General features: G+C 48.0%; 9 protein-coding genes across 9 annotated transcripts, besides 33 other annotated features; all 9 read left to right on the top strand.

The window, feature by feature from the left end:
* Window positions 1–1192: part of a sequence feature (areas merged during assembly that could not be assigned to a particular haplotype. This can correspond to areas where the two haplotypes were merged or to regions with more than two copies in the genome that were merged during assembly.) that runs on past the window's edge.
* Window positions 5–30: a microsatellite.
* Window positions 160–284: a sequence feature (A-rich).
* Window positions 447–473: a microsatellite.
* Tc00.1047053508461.270 (rab7 GTP binding protein, putative) lies at window positions 537–1202 on the top strand (the record flags this gene model as incomplete). The annotated part of the gene is made up of 1 exon (XM_816526.1): window positions 537–1202. The coding sequence occupies one exon, from the start codon at window positions 537–539 to the stop codon at window positions 1200–1202; it is 666 nt and encodes a 221-aa protein (XP_821619.1).
* Window positions 1193–1316: a sequence feature (areas merged during assembly that could not be assigned to a particular haplotype. This can correspond to areas where the two haplotypes were merged or to regions with more than two copies in the genome that were merged during assembly.).
* Window positions 1267–1333: a sequence feature (T-rich).
* Window positions 1317–5847: a sequence feature (areas merged during assembly that could not be assigned to a particular haplotype. This can correspond to areas where the two haplotypes were merged or to regions with more than two copies in the genome that were merged during assembly.).
* Window positions 1491–1536: a microsatellite.
* Window positions 1608–1632: a sequence feature (AT_rich).
* Window positions 1711–1783: a sequence feature (T-rich).
* Window positions 1959–2019: a sequence feature (A-rich).
* On the top strand, window positions 2340–3425 carry Tc00.1047053508461.260 (Bem46-like serine peptidase, putative; the record flags this gene model as incomplete). Its single annotated transcript, XM_816525.1, has 1 exon — window positions 2340–3425. The coding sequence occupies one exon, from the start codon at window positions 2340–2342 to the stop codon at window positions 3423–3425; it is 1086 nt and encodes a 361-aa protein (XP_821618.1).
* Window positions 3669–3944: a mobile genetic element.
* On the top strand, window positions 4043–6331 carry Tc00.1047053508461.250 (ATP-dependent RNA helicase, putative; the record flags this gene model as incomplete). Its single annotated transcript, XM_816524.1, has 1 exon — window positions 4043–6331. One exon carries the CDS (start codon window positions 4043–4045, stop codon window positions 6329–6331), a length of 2289 nt encoding a protein of 762 aa, XP_821617.1.
* Window positions 5848–6139: a sequence feature (areas merged during assembly that could not be assigned to a particular haplotype. This can correspond to areas where the two haplotypes were merged or to regions with more than two copies in the genome that were merged during assembly.).
* Window positions 6140–8352: a sequence feature (areas merged during assembly that could not be assigned to a particular haplotype. This can correspond to areas where the two haplotypes were merged or to regions with more than two copies in the genome that were merged during assembly.).
* Window positions 6634–6664: a sequence feature (AT_rich).
* Window positions 6900–6925: a microsatellite.
* Window positions 7040–7993, top strand: Tc00.1047053508461.240 (heat shock-like protein, putative; the record flags this gene model as incomplete). Its single annotated transcript, XM_816523.1, has 1 exon — window positions 7040–7993. One exon carries the CDS (start codon window positions 7040–7042, stop codon window positions 7991–7993), a length of 954 nt encoding a protein of 317 aa, XP_821616.1.
* Window positions 8023–8083: a sequence feature (T-rich).
* Window positions 8187–8209: a microsatellite.
* Window positions 8305–8346: a microsatellite.
* Window positions 8353–8364: a sequence feature (haploid, Esmeraldo-like haplotype).
* Window positions 8365–8395: a sequence feature (areas merged during assembly that could not be assigned to a particular haplotype. This can correspond to areas where the two haplotypes were merged or to regions with more than two copies in the genome that were merged during assembly.).
* Window positions 8388–8415: a microsatellite.
* Window positions 8396–8899: a sequence feature (areas merged during assembly that could not be assigned to a particular haplotype. This can correspond to areas where the two haplotypes were merged or to regions with more than two copies in the genome that were merged during assembly.).
* Window positions 8427–8492: a sequence feature (A-rich).
* Window positions 8900–9001: a sequence feature (areas merged during assembly that could not be assigned to a particular haplotype. This can correspond to areas where the two haplotypes were merged or to regions with more than two copies in the genome that were merged during assembly.).
* Tc00.1047053508461.234 (hypothetical protein, conserved) lies at window positions 8903–9241 on the top strand (the record flags this gene model as incomplete). The annotated part of the gene is made up of 1 exon (XM_816566.1): window positions 8903–9241. One exon carries the CDS (start codon window positions 8903–8905, stop codon window positions 9239–9241), a length of 339 nt encoding a protein of 112 aa, XP_821659.1.
* Window positions 9002–18071: part of a sequence feature (areas merged during assembly that could not be assigned to a particular haplotype. This can correspond to areas where the two haplotypes were merged or to regions with more than two copies in the genome that were merged during assembly.) that runs on past the window's edge.
* Window positions 9337–9367: a microsatellite.
* Window positions 9368–9441: a sequence feature (A-rich).
* Tc00.1047053508461.230 (protein kinase, putative) lies at window positions 9465–12701 on the top strand (the record flags this gene model as incomplete). The annotated part of the gene is made up of 1 exon (XM_816522.1): window positions 9465–12701. One exon carries the CDS (start codon window positions 9465–9467, stop codon window positions 12699–12701), a length of 3237 nt encoding a protein of 1078 aa, XP_821615.1.
* Window positions 12989–13099: a sequence feature (A-rich).
* Window positions 13210–13237: a microsatellite.
* Window positions 13239–14024, top strand: Tc00.1047053508461.210 (hypothetical protein, conserved; the record flags this gene model as incomplete). Its single annotated transcript, XM_816521.1, has 1 exon — window positions 13239–14024. The coding sequence occupies one exon, from the start codon at window positions 13239–13241 to the stop codon at window positions 14022–14024; it is 786 nt and encodes a 261-aa protein (XP_821614.1).
* Window positions 14148–14202: a sequence feature (GA-rich).
* On the top strand, window positions 14459–15475 carry Tc00.1047053508461.200 (hypothetical protein, conserved; the record flags this gene model as incomplete). The annotated part of the gene is made up of 1 exon (XM_816520.1): window positions 14459–15475. The coding sequence occupies one exon, from the start codon at window positions 14459–14461 to the stop codon at window positions 15473–15475; it is 1017 nt and encodes a 338-aa protein (XP_821613.1).
* Window positions 15387–15432: a sequence feature (CT-rich).
* Window positions 15696–15721: a microsatellite.
* Tc00.1047053508461.190 (hypothetical protein, conserved) lies at window positions 15886–18069 on the top strand (the record flags this gene model as incomplete). Its single annotated transcript, XM_816519.1, has 1 exon — window positions 15886–18069. The coding sequence occupies one exon, from the start codon at window positions 15886–15888 to the stop codon at window positions 18067–18069; it is 2184 nt and encodes a 727-aa protein (XP_821612.1).

The raw sequence follows: 18071 nt of genomic DNA, 5'->3' as shown, positions 1-18071 counted from the left end.
CGAATTATTTATTTATTTATTTATTTTTTTTTGGATTGTTCAAATATTGGATGAATCGGTTAGAACGGTTTGTGATGGTACTGTCTTTTTCGTCATTTATAACTTTGTGGGTGTGCCACGATATGTGGCCTTGTGTTCGTGACTGGGTTTGCTGTTCCCTCTCTCTCTCTTTTCTCTTTTTTTTTTTTTTTTTGTGTGTGTGTGTTTTGTGTTTTTCTTGCAATTGCCTTACGGCTGCTTGTGTTTTGTTTCTTCTTTGGCCTTTTTTTTTTTTTTTTCTTTTTGTGGTGGTGGTTGCGTGTGCGCCTTCACGTGAAGGAAGGAAGAGTTTTAGGGGAAGTAAGCGGGGAGACGTTCCTCCTCAACAAGAAGACCACCACCATTGCACAGTTCTACACATTCAGTGAGGCATTAATCTGCATTTATTTTAGTTTTTAGAAAGAGGCAAAAAAAAAAAAAAAAAGAAAAAAAAAGGGACGGGGAGGGGGGAGGGGAAATAAAAAAAAAGCAACAACAACAAAAGTCTGTGTGTGAGCATGTCATCGAAGCGTCAGTTGTTGAAGATCATTATTCTTGGCGACAGTGGGGTCGGTAAGACGTCGCTTATGCATCAGTATGTGAATAAAAAATTTGACAGCCGTTACAAGGCCACCATTGGTGCCGACTTTCTTACGAAGGACTTGGAGTTGAACGGGCAATTGGTGACGCTGCAGATTTGGGACACTGCCGGCCAGGAACGGTTCCAGTCGCTCGGCTCCGCATTTTATCGCGGCGCGGATGCCTGCATCCTCGTCTTTGATGTCACACAACAGGAGTCCTTCTCCCACATAAGCTCCTGGTTGGAGGAGTTCAACATTCAGGCGGGTAAGAGGGACAGCGTGCTGATTGGCAACAAGACAGACCTTGCGGATCGTCGGCAGGTGGCAAGCAAGACGGCACAGGCGTGGTGTGCGGCGCAGAGTGGAGAAACTGCTGCTGCTTCCGGCGGTAGTAGCATCACCGCCAGTGGTTCGGGGGGATGTTGCATGCGGTACTTTGAGACGTCCGCAAAGGAGAATACAGGGGTGGAGGAGGCATTTATAGCTATTGCCACTGCCGCCCTGGCACAACGAGCCACTGTGGATGAGGATGTAGTGCTGCCGCAGTCTGTCAACCTCAGCCAACCCGCACCACGGGAGAAAAAGCAGGACTGCCTTTGTTAAGCCGAAGTAAAAGAGGGAGAACTGCGGAAGAAGTATCACACACACAAAAATAAAAATGATATTCAAAGAAAAGTAAGACGAAGAAGAGAGAGAGAGAGAGAAGAAAACAAAACAAAAAAAAAAAAAAAAAAGGGGGAGAAGGAAATATTGACGTGAATGGAAAGCATATCGGGTTCTACAAGGACCGCACACACGCGTTCAGATGCATGGATACTTGCATATGTATTGATGTTTTGGCGCAGAAGATGATTTTTTTTTTTTTTTTGTGTGTGTGTGAAGGTGGGAGAAATATATATTTATACCTATATATATATATATATATATGTGTGTGTATTTGTTTGTGTGTTCTATGCCTTATTTTCAGAGGAACTCATTTGTCCATTTCTGGGTTTTTACCTCAACACCTTTTAAATATATATTTATTTATTTTGTGTGTGTGTGACGTTTGTTAGGAGTGCCCCTTTTGTTTTCGTTTTTGCTGTTTTTATGTTTGTTACTTTTTATTGCCAAGAAACAAACCAACAAGAATTAAGAAAAGGAAGAAAAAAAAAGAAAAAGAGAGAGAGAGAGAAGGAAGAAAATTATATTGAACGACTGTTTTATGTTGCAAATGCAATTTGGTAAGAATCAGCAAGAAGGACAATTAAAGTCTTTTATTTGAGGTCCCCTTTTTTGGGACCGCCATTATTATCTACTGCTTGATCTCCATGCCTGTACTCATTTACAGCTGTGCGTGTTTGTCTACCCGCGTCTGTATTTTCTTTTTGTGCGTGTTATTTTTATTTGTCTGTTTGTTTTTGGTTGTTGTTTGTTTTTGCACACCAAAAGCCCATTCATGATGAGGCTGATGGTAACATGCAAACACACACTTCTTTTTTTTTTTTCCCCCTTCTTTTAAATTATTTTTCTGTTTACTGCGTCTCTTGTGTGGGGCACAACAATACATGGGATGGTGCATAGTACCGACGTCTCTGCGTGGGTGTCTTTGTAGAAAGTGTCAAAGGGGAAAAAATAAGAGCTTTGGAAGAGAGTGCTTTGCATTCTAAATAATATTTCACAGTGACTCGGGTTATTTGGGTGAAGGAAGGAGTGAGAGGAGGACGAAAGGAGAATTAGCACGTACCAATAAGGACAAATATGAGCGTCGTGGAAACTCTTGTGGCATGTGGATTTTGGTTTTGTATCTTTGTAGTTCTTTTTTCCCTTCTACTCATTGTGGTTAGCTATCAGTTACGTGAGAAACAGAACCGCCTATTGTACCACCCTGGGATCCCAGCAGAGAGCACCCTCATCTGCGAGAATCCGATGGACAGAGGGTTCGCTAACGCGGAAAATGTACACATACGCACCGCGGACGGTGTCACATTGCGTGGATTTATTATGTGGCCATGGCCTGGACAACACGCAGCACAGCAGGGAGCCACAACCGGTGCTTTTAGGAGCCAAGGTTCCGGTATGAACGTCGGGATTCCCTTGTCGTCTAGCTCGACGACGCTTAGAGACTCACTGTTCCCATCGCCGCTTTACGCCGTCATATATTTTCACGGAAACTCGGGGAATGCTGGCCACCGCATACCAATTGCCGAGCTTCTCACCTCGAAAAATCCCTGCGCAGTTCTTATGGTGGATTACCGTGGATTTGGTCTTAGCGATGCTGTTCCGCCAACGGAGGAGGGACTCAAGTTGGATGCGCAGGCATGTTTGGAATACCTCTGGAACCATCCTCGAATACCACAGGGGCGAATCTTTGTCATGGGGACAAGTCTGGGTGGTGCTGTCGCCATTGATTTGGCGTCGCGGCGAATGAACATGAAACGTATCGCCGGGGTGATTATTGAAAACACCTTCACTTCTATCAGTGACATGGCGTCTGTCTTGGTGCGCACGATATTGAGACAGTTTTTAACGAGTTATACCGAAATTTTGTTCTCAGTGTTTGACTATTACATGAAACCCTTGTGCCTTCGCATCGGATGGAGAAACATCGACTTGGTGAAGCGGATCCGAGTGCCTCTGCTTTTTCTTTCGGGAAAAAGTGACGAACTGGTGCCGCCATCGCAAATGCAACGTTTGTACGCTGCCACATCAAAATCAAATGTCATGCGAAAATTTGTCGAGTTTGCTGAGGGAACGCACAATACACTGCCTTTGATGGGAGGGTACAGTGAAGTCATTGATTTATTTGTGCAGGAGGTGCTTCGTTTGGAGGCGGAGTTGGTTTAGCGTCACGTGTTTATTGCTTTTTTCTGTGCCTAGTCGGATCCTCATTTTTTTATGCGCTCAAAAAAAAAAAAAAAAAACAGCAAAAAACTGGAGTTGCGCTTTTTAAATTATTCTTTGTTTGTGTTTCTTTTATGCCTTGTTGTGGTGTTTCTGTTTCTTCACGTGTCTTTGGAAGAATTGTAAAGTTTCCACGATTCCGCCGTTGCTCTCTTTTTGTGTGTGCGTGTGTGCTTTTTTTTTATGGGAGCTGTGTGAAGAGAAGGATTGCGGGAGAGCTGGCTAACTTAATTAATGCATATATGCATCCGGGTAAAACGAATATGCACTTCTTTACGACACTTTTCTACCGTATGAACTTTTGGAATGCCACGACTTTTAGGGGGAGCGGGGAACCGATAGCGACCGGTTAATTATTTTTATTTTTACCGTCCCGCCCGCCCCCTTTTGATCCTTACCCTGCGGCGGGGTCGTGTGGCTGGAGGAGCCCAAAGTCTGCCACATCGTAAGTAATAAATAAATATATATGTATACCATCCGAATAGAGTGAACGGGTCACAATTGTGGCTAACGGATGATATAGGAATATATGTACCTACTTGCTGTTAAGCTTTGAGGGTATGGTGAATCCATTCTTGTTCCATGCACCCCTTTTTTTATTTCCATCTTGTCTGTTTTCTATTATTGATAAACTCGGGATTCTGCCAGCAGCCCAGAGGATTATTTTCTTTGTGTTTTGCGCTCGCACGGCGGAGCACTGCGGCCAGGATATGAGTGGTGTGAGCCAAAATGAATGGGGTAATATGAAGGAGGTGCAGCTGCGCCCGGCCACGCTCTCATACCTCTCCGAGTGTGCCGGGTTTCGGTACATGGCGCCGGTGCAGGCACAAACCGTCCCTCTCTTGCTGCGAAACTACGATGTTGTAGTGGAGGCGATCACAGGCAGCGGAAAGACGCTGGCGTACTTGTTGCCATGTCTTGAAATGTTGCAAAGGGATCGAGTGATTGAAGTCTGTAGGGAACATAAAAATGCCGTCGTCTCTATAGTTGTGCTGCCATCGCGCGAGTTGGCCCAGCAGGTTCATTTGCTTGCGAAGAAAATGCTCCATTTTGTTTCGCATGTGCATGCAGACGGAACGGCAGGACTTCCAAATTACTCGTGCCAGTGCTACATTGGGGGCCGCGATATCACGGTGGATGTGAACATGTTCAAGAAAGCGGGTGGCCATGTTTTGGTAGGCACACCGGGCCGACTCTACGAGTTGCTGGTGTCTTCGAAATACACGAGTCTCTTTAATTTTTCAGGGTTTGAGCTTCTTGTCCTTGACGAGGCAGACAAACTGCTTGAATTTGGATTTAGGGCGAAACTGGACGCCATACTGAAGCGGCTGCCGAAGCAGCGGCGCACTGGACTTTTTAGTGCAACGCAGACGAAGGAATTGGCAGAGTTGGCCCGTGCGGGGATGCGGAATCCGGTGTCTGTTACGGTGAGAGTAGGTTCTCTCAACTCCGCCAACATGGACGGGGATAAACCGCAGATTCCAGAGCTTTTATGCAATTACTACACGTTTACACGAGCGTCAGAAAAAATTGATCGCCTCATAGATTTTCTTCGGGAACGCCGGGAGCAAAAAATTATAATTTACGTGATGACATGTGCCAGCGTGGATTGGCTACACGCCGCTCTTGTTGATGTGCTGCTGAAGGAGGACGCGGAGCACATTTTTGCCCTGCATGGGCAAATGAAGCTTGAGAAAAGACAACGCGTGCACCGGGCTGTGACAAAGGGAAAACGTTGTGTTCTCGTCTGTACAGACGTGGCGGCGCGAGGGTTAGATATCCCTGAGGTTGGAGTTGTACTGCAGTACGACCCCCCTGTTGACCCGTCAACGTTCATTCATCGCATCGGTCGTACGGCTCGAATGGGACGCCAAGGGGAAAGCCTTGTCTTTTTGATGCCCCAGGAGTTGGAGTATGTCGCCTTTATGAAGCTGCAAAATGTGCTATTGCAGCCGTATGATGAGGAGAGGGATAGTATAGAGGCTGCACGGGAGTTTGTGAGTCGTATGAACGCCAAGCGGACTTTGATGAGCTCGCAGAAAGAGAGACGAAAGAGGATTCAACAAGTACATAAGGATCAGAAGTTGAATCGTAAGGAACGTCGTGAGAGGCTACGCAAGGAACGCGAGGAGGCGCGCAGTGGGGACTCTCGTATGGCACGGAAAGAAGTGGTGGGAGATTTGTGCGAGAGTCCATCGATTCTTGCGTTGCGACACGCAGTTTGGGATGATACGGATAACAAACTGCTTGGGCTGGCAACGCGTGCCTTTGTTTCCTTTATTCGTGCATACAAGGAACATGAGTGCCGTTACATATTTCAGCTGCAGCTGATTGACCTTACTGACCTGGCACACAGCTTTGCTCTCTTCCGGGTTCCTAACTGTGGCGAAATTAAACACATGCAAATTCTGAGGATTCCTTTACAGGATGAGTTGCAGGAGGTTTTAAAGGTTGTGGATGAGCGTACACGCGAGAGACAAGAGCGTCGAGCTCAGCTCAGCGGTGTGCGACGTCCACATTGTGAGAGAGAAGATGAGGACGATGTCCAGCTGGAAGAAGAGAGAGCAAGGGTGGAAGAAAGGGCCCTGAAGCGACAGCGCACGGAGCGCAATGAGAAACTGGAGGCACTGAAGTTGACTACAATGACCCGCGGAGAGCGGAGTCGTGCGTGGAAGCAGGCGGAAATTGACGAGCTGCTGAAGGACAGTTATTATGTGAAGAAGGAGCGGCAGGGCAAGCTTAGCAGCCGCACGGTGGACGTCATCATGGGCGTCGATGCGCTCGAGAATGCGCTGCTGAGTTCCCGTGAGCGGCAAGAGGCGAAGAAAGTGCGCCGCAGGACGAGGTGATGGGGGCCGTGAAGGAACGAAAATTGGAAAATTACCACCAAATAAATTTAACTTGCACACACACAAGTAAAGGGGAGAGGACGACACATGTATGTAGACGCGGAAGAACGAAAGGGAATTTTAAAACGAAACGAAGGGCACACCGGAAAAAACAACAACAACAAAACGTTCTTTTTTTATTCTTTGCCTTTCCTTTGTTGTGTGCATTCGTTTAAAGTGGAAGTGTGCGATGAAAGAATAGACCAGCAGCAGCTGCACTTTTTCTCATAAAAAGAAATGAAGACGGTGTGTTGTCTTTGGGCAAAAAAAAAAAAATATAAAATAAAAAAAAATGTGTACTTGTTATTTCTGTCGTTATTTTTGCCTTTTTTTTTGCCGCCTGGTGCTGTTTGTTTATTCCTCCGTCTTTTGTTGCTTTTCTTGTTTTAGTCCTGCCACCTCGAAGTGGCTACATACAGGCTCATATATATATCCACAAGGACGGCTTGTAACAGGAGAAGGAGCAACTGCATCATTGTTTTATTGAAGTTTTTGTGTGTGTGAGGGAAGTGTGGGGCACGCCACACCATTTTTTTTTTTTTTTTTTTCTGTTTTGGTTTTAATTTAACCAAACGAGAGAGGAGGAGCGACAACGACAACAACAACAACAAAAGAACAGGAGTAATTGGAGCGATTTTTTTTTGTTTTGTTTTCAAAAGGGGGTAAGGGATGTTTGTGGATTATTATGCTGTACTTTCGTTGCATCCATCCTGCTCCTCTAGGGACGTGCGGGATGCGTTTAAGCGTCTTGCCCTGCTTTACCATCCGGATCGTCCCGAGGAGGGCAGCACGGAGTGCTTTCGTGAAATTAAGGAAGCGTACGATGTTTTAAGCGACCCTACACGACGGTACCTGTACGATTTGGGGTATGCGGAGATCCAGTGGGTGCGGCAGCGCCAACAGGAAGAGGCCCAACTTCAACAGCAGCAGCAGCAGCGGCGGCGTGAGATGGAAAGAATGGATGAGTTGATGCGGAACCAGGTTCTCCAGCCACAACCCACACGAAACGGTGCATATGTCTCTCCGTTGTTGCCTTCCGAGAGCACAAGACGGGTGTCCTCGGGGAGTTCATCCCGTGTGCTGCTCACGCCAGCCTCAACCAGCCACCGCACACTGGCACCGACGTGTGGTCGACGCGAGGCCGTGGAGAAGTCGAGGGAGGCGGCGGCACAGGCGGTGCCCAGGCAGGGGTCGGGGTTTGTGGCTGTCAGGCGAGGGCGGTTAGCGGTAGTGGAGCGTAGCGACGCTGGGATTGGTGCTCAAAATACGGCTCACGGTCAATATCGTCAAACGGTCGATGAGTTCTCTTCATCCGACGTGCGGTCTTTGCCGGTCACGGGGAGCCAAAGTAGCCAAGGGAGCGGTGAGAACTCGTTGAGCGGCAAGCAGCCGTCTGAACAGGAGCAGCACCGGCAGCGTTGGGGAGGACACTCCGTCAAAGATAAGGGCAACGATGGGAAGTCGACCCTCGTTCCCAAAATAACGACGCTTCAATGGGGCGAAAGGAAGTTGATGCCGCGACGTTCCAACGCTGTTCCGTCGCCTGATTTCTTTAAAAGAAGTGTTGTCAAAACATGGCGAGTTTTTTTCCACGTGCCCGCAACGGGCCAAAGGGATAAATAGGAAGGGAAGTGCTATTGCTCTGGCAAAGCAAAAAAAAGGAAAAAAAAAAATAAAATAAAATAATAAAGCAACGAAAAGAAAAGAAATAAATTTAGGCGATTGTGTACTCCGCACATTTTATTATTTATAAGCAATGACTGAATGAACCAAAGTTTCCAGAAGAAAAAAAGAGCTAAACCCCCCCCCCCCCCCCAAAAAAAAAAAAGAAAAAAAAAAGGTCTTTTTTGTTGTTGTTGTTGTTGGATTTTTTTTGTCTTTTTTTTTTTGATGTAACATTCTGGAGAACACTGAATAATTTTCTTTTGTCGTCGTTTCTCTCTTTCTTTCTTTCTTTCTTTTTTTTTTTTTTTTTTGCGTCCTTTAAAAAACACCGTTCTCCGCTTACTTTTTTAACTTTTTTTCTTTTTTTCTTTCTTTTTTTTATGAGCGCATATTTTGTTTTTGTGTGTATTTGTGCTCGTTGTTGTTGTCGTCGTTAATTTTTTTTTCTTTTTTTTTTCTCTTCTGCAATAATTGTCTCGCTTTGGGTCGCCGCTTATGTGCTTCGGCTCAACGGCCAATGTAAATGAAGAAAGCATGCGCCACCTTTGGACTGACACTGTGCATACTCTTTTTGGTTGTCGCCTTAACGCAATTTTTGTGAGTCAATTTCTACTCTCTTTGTGGAAGTTCCTCCGTTTTTTTGCCCATGCGTGTGTCCTCCGTTTTCCCCAGCTTTTTCTTCTTCTTTCTTTTTTCTGCTTGGTTCTTTATTCTCCTGCTTGAACACCCGAAGTTGATTTTTCTTTTTTTGTTGAGCTCTTCGTATTCATTGTCTTCTTCCTTTTACGGATATCTTTTCTTTTTTTTTTTTTTTTTGTGTGTGGGTGCGTACAACACGCATTTGGATGGAAGGACTTTGCCATCGTGATGGCGGCGCAATGCGGTGAGGCACCAGCGCCGTGGGACGAATTGCGTTTTCTCAACGAATGCCTTGTGGATGCTCTCGCTGTTCATTTGCTCGTTTCGCGCTCATTTGTGAGAGGGACGGATGGCGAGGGGGGAGAGACGTGTTACTGCTCACTATTGGAGGAGGAGGTGCAGGTGTACCTGCGGCAACTGCTGCAGAAGTACACATCGAGTGCGGCGATGCGGAAGAAACTCAAGTCTGCGAGAAGCTTGTACCATCTGCAGTGTCTCACTGACGTGAAGGCGCGGGAAGAGTTTGTTCTCATTGCAGCACACCCATCGTTTGCCGAGACCATTTAATGCCGCCTTTTGCAGCGTGCGGGGAGTGGGGCCCTGCAGAAGATCCTCTTTTTTTCTGCGTCTCTACTCTTTTTTTCTCCTTTTTTTTCCAAACCAAAAAAAAAAAAAAAAAAAAAGGAAAAGAAATTTTTTTTTACGATTTTACTTTGTTTGCTTGTTTTTTGTTTCTTCTCTCTCTCTCTCTTTTTTTTTTTTTTTCTCAGGTGAGGTGTGGGTCCCATCGATGCTCGGGAGCGTGGAGACGATATCGTACGACGGCGAGTTTGTTCGGCTTGTGGAGCTTCGACTGCCGTTGCGTGGCTCTACGCAGGGCCAGCTGCTATCAATACGGACATGCGAACGCATTGGTCAGGGCTCCTTTGGCACAGTTTACCGCGCTGTGTGTGATGGATATCCCAAACTGGCGCTCAAGATCGCCACCGGCAAGGCTGCACGTCTACGTCAGGAGCTGGACGTGCTTGTCAAAGTATGCACAAAGGGGAAACTGCTACTGCCTCGGTTTGAATTTGGTGCTATTAACAAAACTGGCGATTTGATTGTTGTTGGTATGGAGCTTTGCGTGCCGTCTACGCTGCATGATTTGCTTCTCGTGACACGCCTCACCAATGAAGCCGATATGTTATTTCTTGCGTATCAGGTGTTGCAGGCTGTTGCCTGTGTTCACGAGCAACAATGCATTCATAGAGATGTTAAGCTTCAGAATTTTGTGTTCGATTTGGATGGCAACCTGAAACTTATAGACTTTGGATTGGCATCAAGCGCATGGAACCCACCACCGGGTGATGTGGTGGCGGGCACCGTCTCCTTCATGGCTCCGGAAATGGCACACAACGCACTGCACAGAGATCAGCGGGTTAGCGTTGGGGCCCCTGCTGATGTTTGGTCGGCGGGCATCGTGCTTTTCTCTATTTTCACGCAGCGCAATCCGTATCCACCATCCATTGCTTCTATTACATCGCCTCATTCTGATGAGGATGAGGACGGGGATGGGGACGGCGCGGCGGTGGCTAGAAAGCTCAACAGGGAGAATTTGCGGTTGCTCCGTCGTGTGGCCACGGCAAAGTGGCGGTGGCCGGTGGGTTCTAGTGTCTCCAACGAACTACGCCAACTTGTGGAGTTCATTCTCGTTACCGATCCCGTGAAGCGGCCGGATATCTCGACGATTCTCCGCAAGCCAATATGGAATTTGCGTCGTCGGGCCCCGCCGACCGCGGTCACGGCGTTTTTGGGTGTTCAAGACGAATTACTCTTGTCGCACGATGAGACTCATCTTTTGCGAGCTGTGGAACAACGCAGCGCGGACGTGACTGCCAGCCTGATGGGCAGCCGCGCGAACAGCCTGGATGGGGACGGGGACGAAGAGGCAGAACGACGCTCATCACTAAAATTTGTGGCGAGGGAACAAACAGCAGTGGGCGGTGTGCCGACGCATCAGGTGTACGATATCCGCCGCGAATCGAGGCAGAAGAGACCCCTTCGTGAAATATCGGTAGTCATCGCTGAAGAGACGGCAAAGGGGCTCCGGCGGCGCCAGCCAAAACGGGCAAGGGGTGATGTGTCTTCGGTTTCACGTGGCAATTCATGTGCAGGTTCTCGTATAAACTCACACGCGAACTCGCGCGCCACTTCTCCAGCGAGGCAGTGTAGTGTTCATGAGTGCGTCCAAAGTTTGGTTAAAGGAAAGAAAAATGGTAAGATGTCTCGAACCATTCCTCAGGCGTCCTCAGTGATTTTTGACGATGAGGAGGAAGAAGGAGTGCAGAGAGAAGTAGAACAGATGGTGACTAAAAAAGAAAAGCCTTTTGTAGCGACTCAGCGTATTCAAAAGAAACAGAGGAACGGAGGAGTTTGCTCCCACCAATGCCTGCGCTCTTCCCGCATTGGCGATGAGGCTGAAAACACCAAGGGCCTTTTGAGGGGAGGCATAAATGGGAGTGCCGTGGATATTTCTTCAGGTGCAGTTCTTGAGCTGCCCAAATGTCAGATGGGACTAACGAAGGCAGTTGACGGTGAGACCAGGACGAAAAAAGTTCCCATACATGTTCATTGCGACCGGAAGGAACAGGTATCGGTATGGATAGATGATATGCAGCTTGTCGCCATGGAGAAATCTCAGCGAGAACTTGCGGAGAAAAGGATTTTTTTGGAGCTAGAGTGTCTTTTTTCTGCCTTGCGCCTGACAACGGAAGAAAACCAAGCTTGGTTCGACATGGTGTGGTTGGCGGAAGAACAACGGAAGTCGGCTGCTCATCCTCATCGTTTTAAGGAGACAACTCGTGTAAGCAAAAAGTATCAATACGGCTTTGTATGTGACATGTGCGATTACGAGTTTCTGCCAGCTGGTAAAACCATCCACTTTTTCCACTGCACATGTGGCAGAGATTTATGTGTGGACTGTCATCGGGTGTACAGCAAGCAGTGCACATGTGCAGAATGCGGTGCCATCTATGAAAATAGTGTGGCGCTGCGTGGACATCATCGAAAGGGCGGTTGTAAAGCAGTAGTTAAAAACAGAAGGAGCTCTGTGGCTTATGAAGGGCAAGTAAGCGCCAACGGACCCCTTATGCGTAGGAAAACGGCGGCACAAACCCACGACATGCCGCGGGGGGCCACCGTGGCAACCGGTTCAAAAGCAACAACAAAAGCAGCAGCAGCAGCAAAATCATTTCCAAGGAGTGAGGCGGTGAGGATGGGAGCAGTGAACACTGTGAAGAAGGAGGCGGTCGCGAAGGAGAAGACCGCATCGTCGCTGTTCAGTAGACCCATCAACACGCCACCAGAGGGGCAGTGGAAGCCAATGGAGCGTTTGTCCGTCAGCCACAAACCCATTCATCCAACTCCGGAAGAGCGCGAGGTTTTGCTGAACGGAGACTGGATTCGGCATTTTCATTTATTTCCGACAGAGGAAGAAGCAGAGCCGGTTGCCTTTACGTATCACATTCAGCCTGGACGCACTGGCGCGATTTTTCTCAATCATAAATTTTCAATGCATTCGGCCGTCATTTCAGTGCTGGAGCGACAGATGCTCATTGTGGACTACGTGGACACTTTTGAAAACAGCGATGCGGCACGTGTTGTTTCACTGGGAAATGCAAAGTGCTTGGCAGAAAGCGCATACAACCTCCTTCAACGCGTTGTTGCATACGATTGTAACATGATGAAGCAACACCGAACTCCCGGCACAATCTCAATTTACCGGACGGCACAAACGGCAATTCGATGTCAAGGTGAACCGTTTGTGTATGTCCGTTGGTTTCGCTTTGACGCAGAGCGCTCCTTATGTGCGTTTTTGCTCTCCAATGGCGCAGTTCAGGTGCTTGTAGGAGATCAGTACGAACTCCGTTGGTTTGACGAAAATCGAAAGTTTCTCCTCCGTAGCAATGGTGTTTGTGAAATGGTGGATGATTCCACCTTCGCCCTTGCTCCTGATGTGAGCCGCCTATTGTATGATGATTTTTAAAGCAAACTCCAAGTTGTAGATTGATGCGTCTGGTTTATTTTTGTTGTAGTTGTTGTTGTTTGCTTCTTTCCTATGGGGGCCGCCGTGTCGTTACAAAGAGAATCGAAGACATATTTTAATGCCGCCACACAGATGCAGGGAATTCATGTATGTATCTTGCGTCGGTGTGTATATGGGATGCTGAGGAATTCATTTAATTAATTTACACATCCTTTACATAGATACATACAAGCGTGTATAAATATACATAGAGAGATTACAGATGCCACCGCCGATTGCCATTATCATTTTCCTTTTTTTTCTTTTTATTTGGTTTTATTATCATTATTTTTTTATTTCTCCTTTTTGTTGGTGTTCCTACTGCTTCTATGGGCATTTTTTTTTTCTTCTTTTATTTTCCATGTGCTTGTGTATGTGTGTGTGACGTCGAAGGAAGCCGAGGTGATAACGACTTCTAAGTAGCAGAAGAACGATCCACCGAAGGGAATAAAGCGAGAGCGCAAAGAAGACAACAACAACAACAACAACAACAACAAAATGTATGAGATGGAGACGTTTCGTGAGCGGACGCTGGCGAACCGTTATCAGCCGCGCCAACATCTTCCTCCCAATTTTCCCAGTGTTCTCAAGGAATACGCTCGTGAAGTACTTCGTGCCCAGCCTGACGATGTGTTGCAGTGGAGCGCCGATTACTTTAAGCGGTTGGCGCTGGAAACGGGCACGCTGCAGGCCGAACAGTCCACCTCCGCTCAATTTACCCCTCTTGTGGAAAATGAGGAGCGTGAGGCGCTGAATCAACGTTTGGTGAAGATCTTTTCTGAACTCGATAGCGACGGGTCTGGTGTCTTGCCCATACAGACAATAAAGAAGGCCCTTTTGGAGACATGTGGACTTAGCCCTTCGCAGGCGTTGTACGTCTTGACGGCGACAGCGCTGGGGGAGAGCGACCTCGTAGATTACAAGACATTCGCCAGCGAGTCAAGTGGTGCGCTGCTTTTCTTTCAGCAGACGTGTCACGAGTTTGAGGTGAGCGTCGTTGAGGAAGCCACCGTCCATGGGCTGTCGAGGCGTGACGTGGAGCAGGAGTTTCTGCGTATCTTCCGGTACGCTGACGAGGCAGAAACGGGTCTTCTTCCGATGGATCAGTATTACAAGGCTCTCGCCAACGCCCCGTACCACCTCACTCATCGCGACTTGCGACTACTTTTTATTGAAACGGCGCGAAACGCCGAGAATGAGGTCGATTACGAAGCGGAACTTGCGTACATGTTTGACCGACTTCTGCTGGCCGAGCAGTTTTTCCTTTTTGATGAGGACGCCTGACCGCGACACTGTAGTTTGGCACGCACGCAGTTCTAATGTAGAGTTCCCAAGGCAGAAGCAGGATAAGAAAAACAAAAGAGAAAAAACGATTGCGATGCTTTGCCTCTTTTCTTTTTAAGAGGTTTTTTTTTCTTGCACCTGTGCCTTTTATTCTTTTTCTTCTTCCTCCTCCTCTTTTGCGGGATTGACGGGTGTGTGCGGGTACACTTTTTTTATCTGCGCCATTTGTTTGTTTGTAATGGTGTGAGTGCTTTTTTTAAAACTTTTATTGCACTCCGTCCTTTATTTATTTGTGCTTGAGTGATCTTTTTCTTGCAACGCGCGGGTACGGTACCATCGCGCTTTGCTCTTCGCATTAGTAGTAGTGGTGGGGTGGAGTTTTTGTTAGCCGAGTGGGAGTAGCAGGAGCTCTCGTTGTTTGAGCAGGTTTGAATATGGAAGTCAACACACTCCTAGCGCTGGCACAGAATGCGGTGGATGTGGGAAACAGTAAGGCCGCTGAGGAGTTTTTTGAGGTTGCATTGACACGTAGTCCAAACAACATTGACGTCCTGGAGGCATACGCGGAGCTGTTGATCCACCATGCCCAGGATGTTCCTCGGGCGAAGCAAATGCTGCAGCACGCCATCGAATTGGACCCACAGCGTGGCTATGTAAATTACCTCAACCTTGCTCAATTGTCTGATGCGGACGAGTCTCTGGAGTGCTATCAACGTGCTCTGCAAATAGTTTATGGGGAACTGCGCTCATGCAGGAAAAAGAGAAAGCGGAATACTTTGAATGAAACTCTTTCCACGATTTACTGTGCCATTGCCGAGCTTTATTTAACCGACCTGTGCTATGCCCCTGATGCAGAACAACACTGTGAAGAATCTATCGTTCAGGCGTTAAAATGCAATGGACAGAGTGTGGAGGCTCATCAGCTGCAGGCTTCGCTGCGTCTTAGTCAAAACCGCCCCGAGGAGGCCCTGCAGTCTCTGCGCCACGCGGTGGATTTAACACACCGTCTCAGCGAGGCTCATCAGCCCACATATGACTCAAAGGTGGAGTTGAGTCGTCTTTTGATGCAGGTGTCTCCTGACGATGCATACCGCTTTCTTTTGGAGATACTGCAGCTCGGTGATAACAACCCGTACATTTGGTTTCTACTGGGCGAATCTGCAAGACTTCGTAAACGCTACGCTGATTCCGCACGACTTCTTCGCCGAGCACGCGTCATGCTTACGATGACTGAAAATGGCGCGGAGGCATTGAAAGAAGTGGATAAGGCAATCGGTGTGTTGGTGGAAGAGATGGGCGGCCCGGCGGCGGTGGAGCAGATTGCGGACTTGGATCACCCCAACCCCATTGAGCTGCTCATGCAGGAGGAGGGGGAGGAAGCGGAGGAGAGGGACGATGATAACGAAGACATGGATAAACAAGAATGGGAATCATGCGATGACGAGGATTGACGGGAGAATACTAACCGGAAGGGTGTATTTTAAGCGATTAACGGGAGAGCAGGAAGAAATTTACTTCTTTCCTTCCCAAAGAGAAATTCCAAACAATAACAAACAACAAATTCATGGAGCAAGGAGGCAAAGTGGAATGGCGCTCGTAGAAAAACAGCTTTTCTTTATTTTTGCATTTTTTATTTTTTATTGCTTGTATTTTACTTGACTATAAATGCCGTTTTTTTTTTGCTTTTTTTTTTTTTTACTTTGTGGTTTCTGTTTATATGATATGTATGTATGCATATCTAACCGATTAGCTTTTTTTTTTTTTTTTTTGATTTTTGGAAAGGCGTCTTTGCCTCGCTTGCTTCATCGGGCGGAGGCACGAGGGCTGACTACGTGTGGGGACGCTGCCTCGAGTCACGGCTATGAGTCTTGTGACGAATCCGAGGAACATCATTATTGAGAAAAGCGATCTCTTTGACGACTCTTCCGATGCGGGCAGCAGGAGCGAGGAGGAACGCATTCTTGAAGCCCTTCGTGAGATTCGGGGAGCGGAACTCAAATGTGAGAGGAACAACGTGGATTTGAGGGCGCGAGAGGTGTCGCAACGATTCAGTGAATTCGCACAAGAGAAAGAACAAGAAAGAGGAGGGAAGGATCAGTTGCGACGTAATAAACCACCGCGCTGTACGCCCGAAGCGGTGGAGCGCATAAATCATTCTACTGTGGCCTCCAGAGCGAGATCGCAAAGGAAGTACGTGGATCAGTTGAAAGAGATCCAAAGGCAGAAGAGTTCACCGTCGCCGAGGGCGATATCTCCCACAGCGACGAAAGCGGGGTTGCGCCTTTACGCGGCGGCGGTGGGATGTCAGAGGCGTCTTGAGAAAATGCGGGAAGAGCGGGAGAAATTGAAGAGAGAAAATGAGGAAAAAATAAAATTTCAACCACGGATATCGACTCTTGCCAAACGGCTTTGGAGCTCGGGGTACGTTCCACCTCACGAGCGCTTTAATCGCACGAAAGAAAAACTCGCCCAAAACATTCTTCTTCGAGAGCGAGAAAGAATGGATCGCGTCATGGCGGGGTGCACATTTCATCCTACGCTAGCAGAAAACTCGGCAAAAATGGCAGTGTTGCAGCGAAAGAATGAACCCTTTAGCGATGTGGGGGAGCGTTTGTTTTTTGAAGGGGGGCGCCGCCTGATAAGGCAGCAGCTTCGACAACGAATTTTGGAGCAAAAGGCGGAGAATGGTCTGATTGGTGACTTTCAGATTTCAAACGAGGCTGCAGAAGAGTTGGCCTTGCGGTTGTGGAAGTGGCAAGAGACCTCCAACCGTAACCGGGAGCATATGCAACGCGAGTATGTTCAACGTGTAACGCAACCCTTTTCGCCAAGGTTGCGCTTCACGCAGCAGTCAAAGCAAGGCCGACGCAGCAGCGGCAGCAGCAGCCGCACTCATCAGCCATTATTTGCATCCTCTTTCCCGTCTGAGAACAACGTCGTGGGGCGAATTCCAGGGGATGAAATTCGTAAAATCCGTTGCCGTGCACTCTTCCGTAAATACGCCTCCTCTGAGAATTCCGCCTCCGTTCAGTTACAGGAAGTGAAGAGACAGGTACGCGAATTATTCCCAGAGGATTCTGGTATTGTTGCGGCATTGGCTTCTAATTTTAGCGGCACAGAGGAGATCAGTATGCCAGCTTTCGTGGAGAGTCTTATGCGGTTCGAGCTTTTGCATGGGCCACAGCGATGGGGAAATCCGAGGTGGGACTACGTCACTTCGGTCTCTGATGAGCCGCCAGTTTTATTTTCGCAGCCTCCTTCTTTAGCTCTGTGCCAGGAAGAGGCAACAGACATGCCTTTTCGGAAATTGAGACGATCAAAATCAAATTGTGCACCCCCTTTGGAGAGGAAAAACGGGACAGTGAAAAGGGATCTTATCCCACGTTGCCATTCAGCCTACCGGCGGTCATCATCTGCGAGTGCATGCGGGCATTCGTCAGGAGGAGTCCGCGACAGTTTTAGGGGATACGAGCGGTGTCACCAGCGGGGCGAAAGATCTGTGACACGATCGACGACGGTACAGAAGGTTGGGGAACGAACGGCCGAATTGGGTGCTGCTGAGAAGGGGAGCCGATTGCTGGGGCGACGTGAAGCCGTACCACGCCAAAAGCCGGAAAAATCTCCTGCAAGAGACCGGATTGCCCCGCGCGAGGTGCCCAAAGCACGTCATTCACAGGAACGATCCTCGAGTCCGGAAAGTGTGGAGGTGTCGAGTATCACCGAGGAATCTGACAGCACACCGGATATGAAACAGCCGGGGGAGGTTGTGGCGGAGTTGGAAGCATTGATTGCCAAACCTTTTGAGAGTTCTCCTGCGGCTTCGCCGATGGCATCAGGGATCCAACGTGCCTGTGCTCCCCGTGTGGGTGTTGTTTCTTCTCTACCCTCCCCGCTGAGAAGAAGCATGCATAAAGTTTCTTTTCCTTGTACTACACGTGATGAGTGCCACTCAACGGTGAATGAGGGTCGCGCAGCCCATCAAAAGCTTCTCAAAGAAGTGGAAGAAGTACTTGGTGTGGGAACTGTTTCTGTGGCAATAGATTAATT

This window comes from Trypanosoma cruzi, genomic scaffold (assembly GCF_000209065.1).
Source record: "Trypanosoma cruzi strain CL Brener 1047053516851 genomic scaffold, whole genome shotgun sequence".
NCBI lineage: Eukaryota > Euglenozoa > Kinetoplastea > Trypanosomatida > Trypanosomatidae > Trypanosoma > Trypanosoma cruzi.
This window is presented reverse-complemented; position numbering and strand designations above follow the sequence as displayed.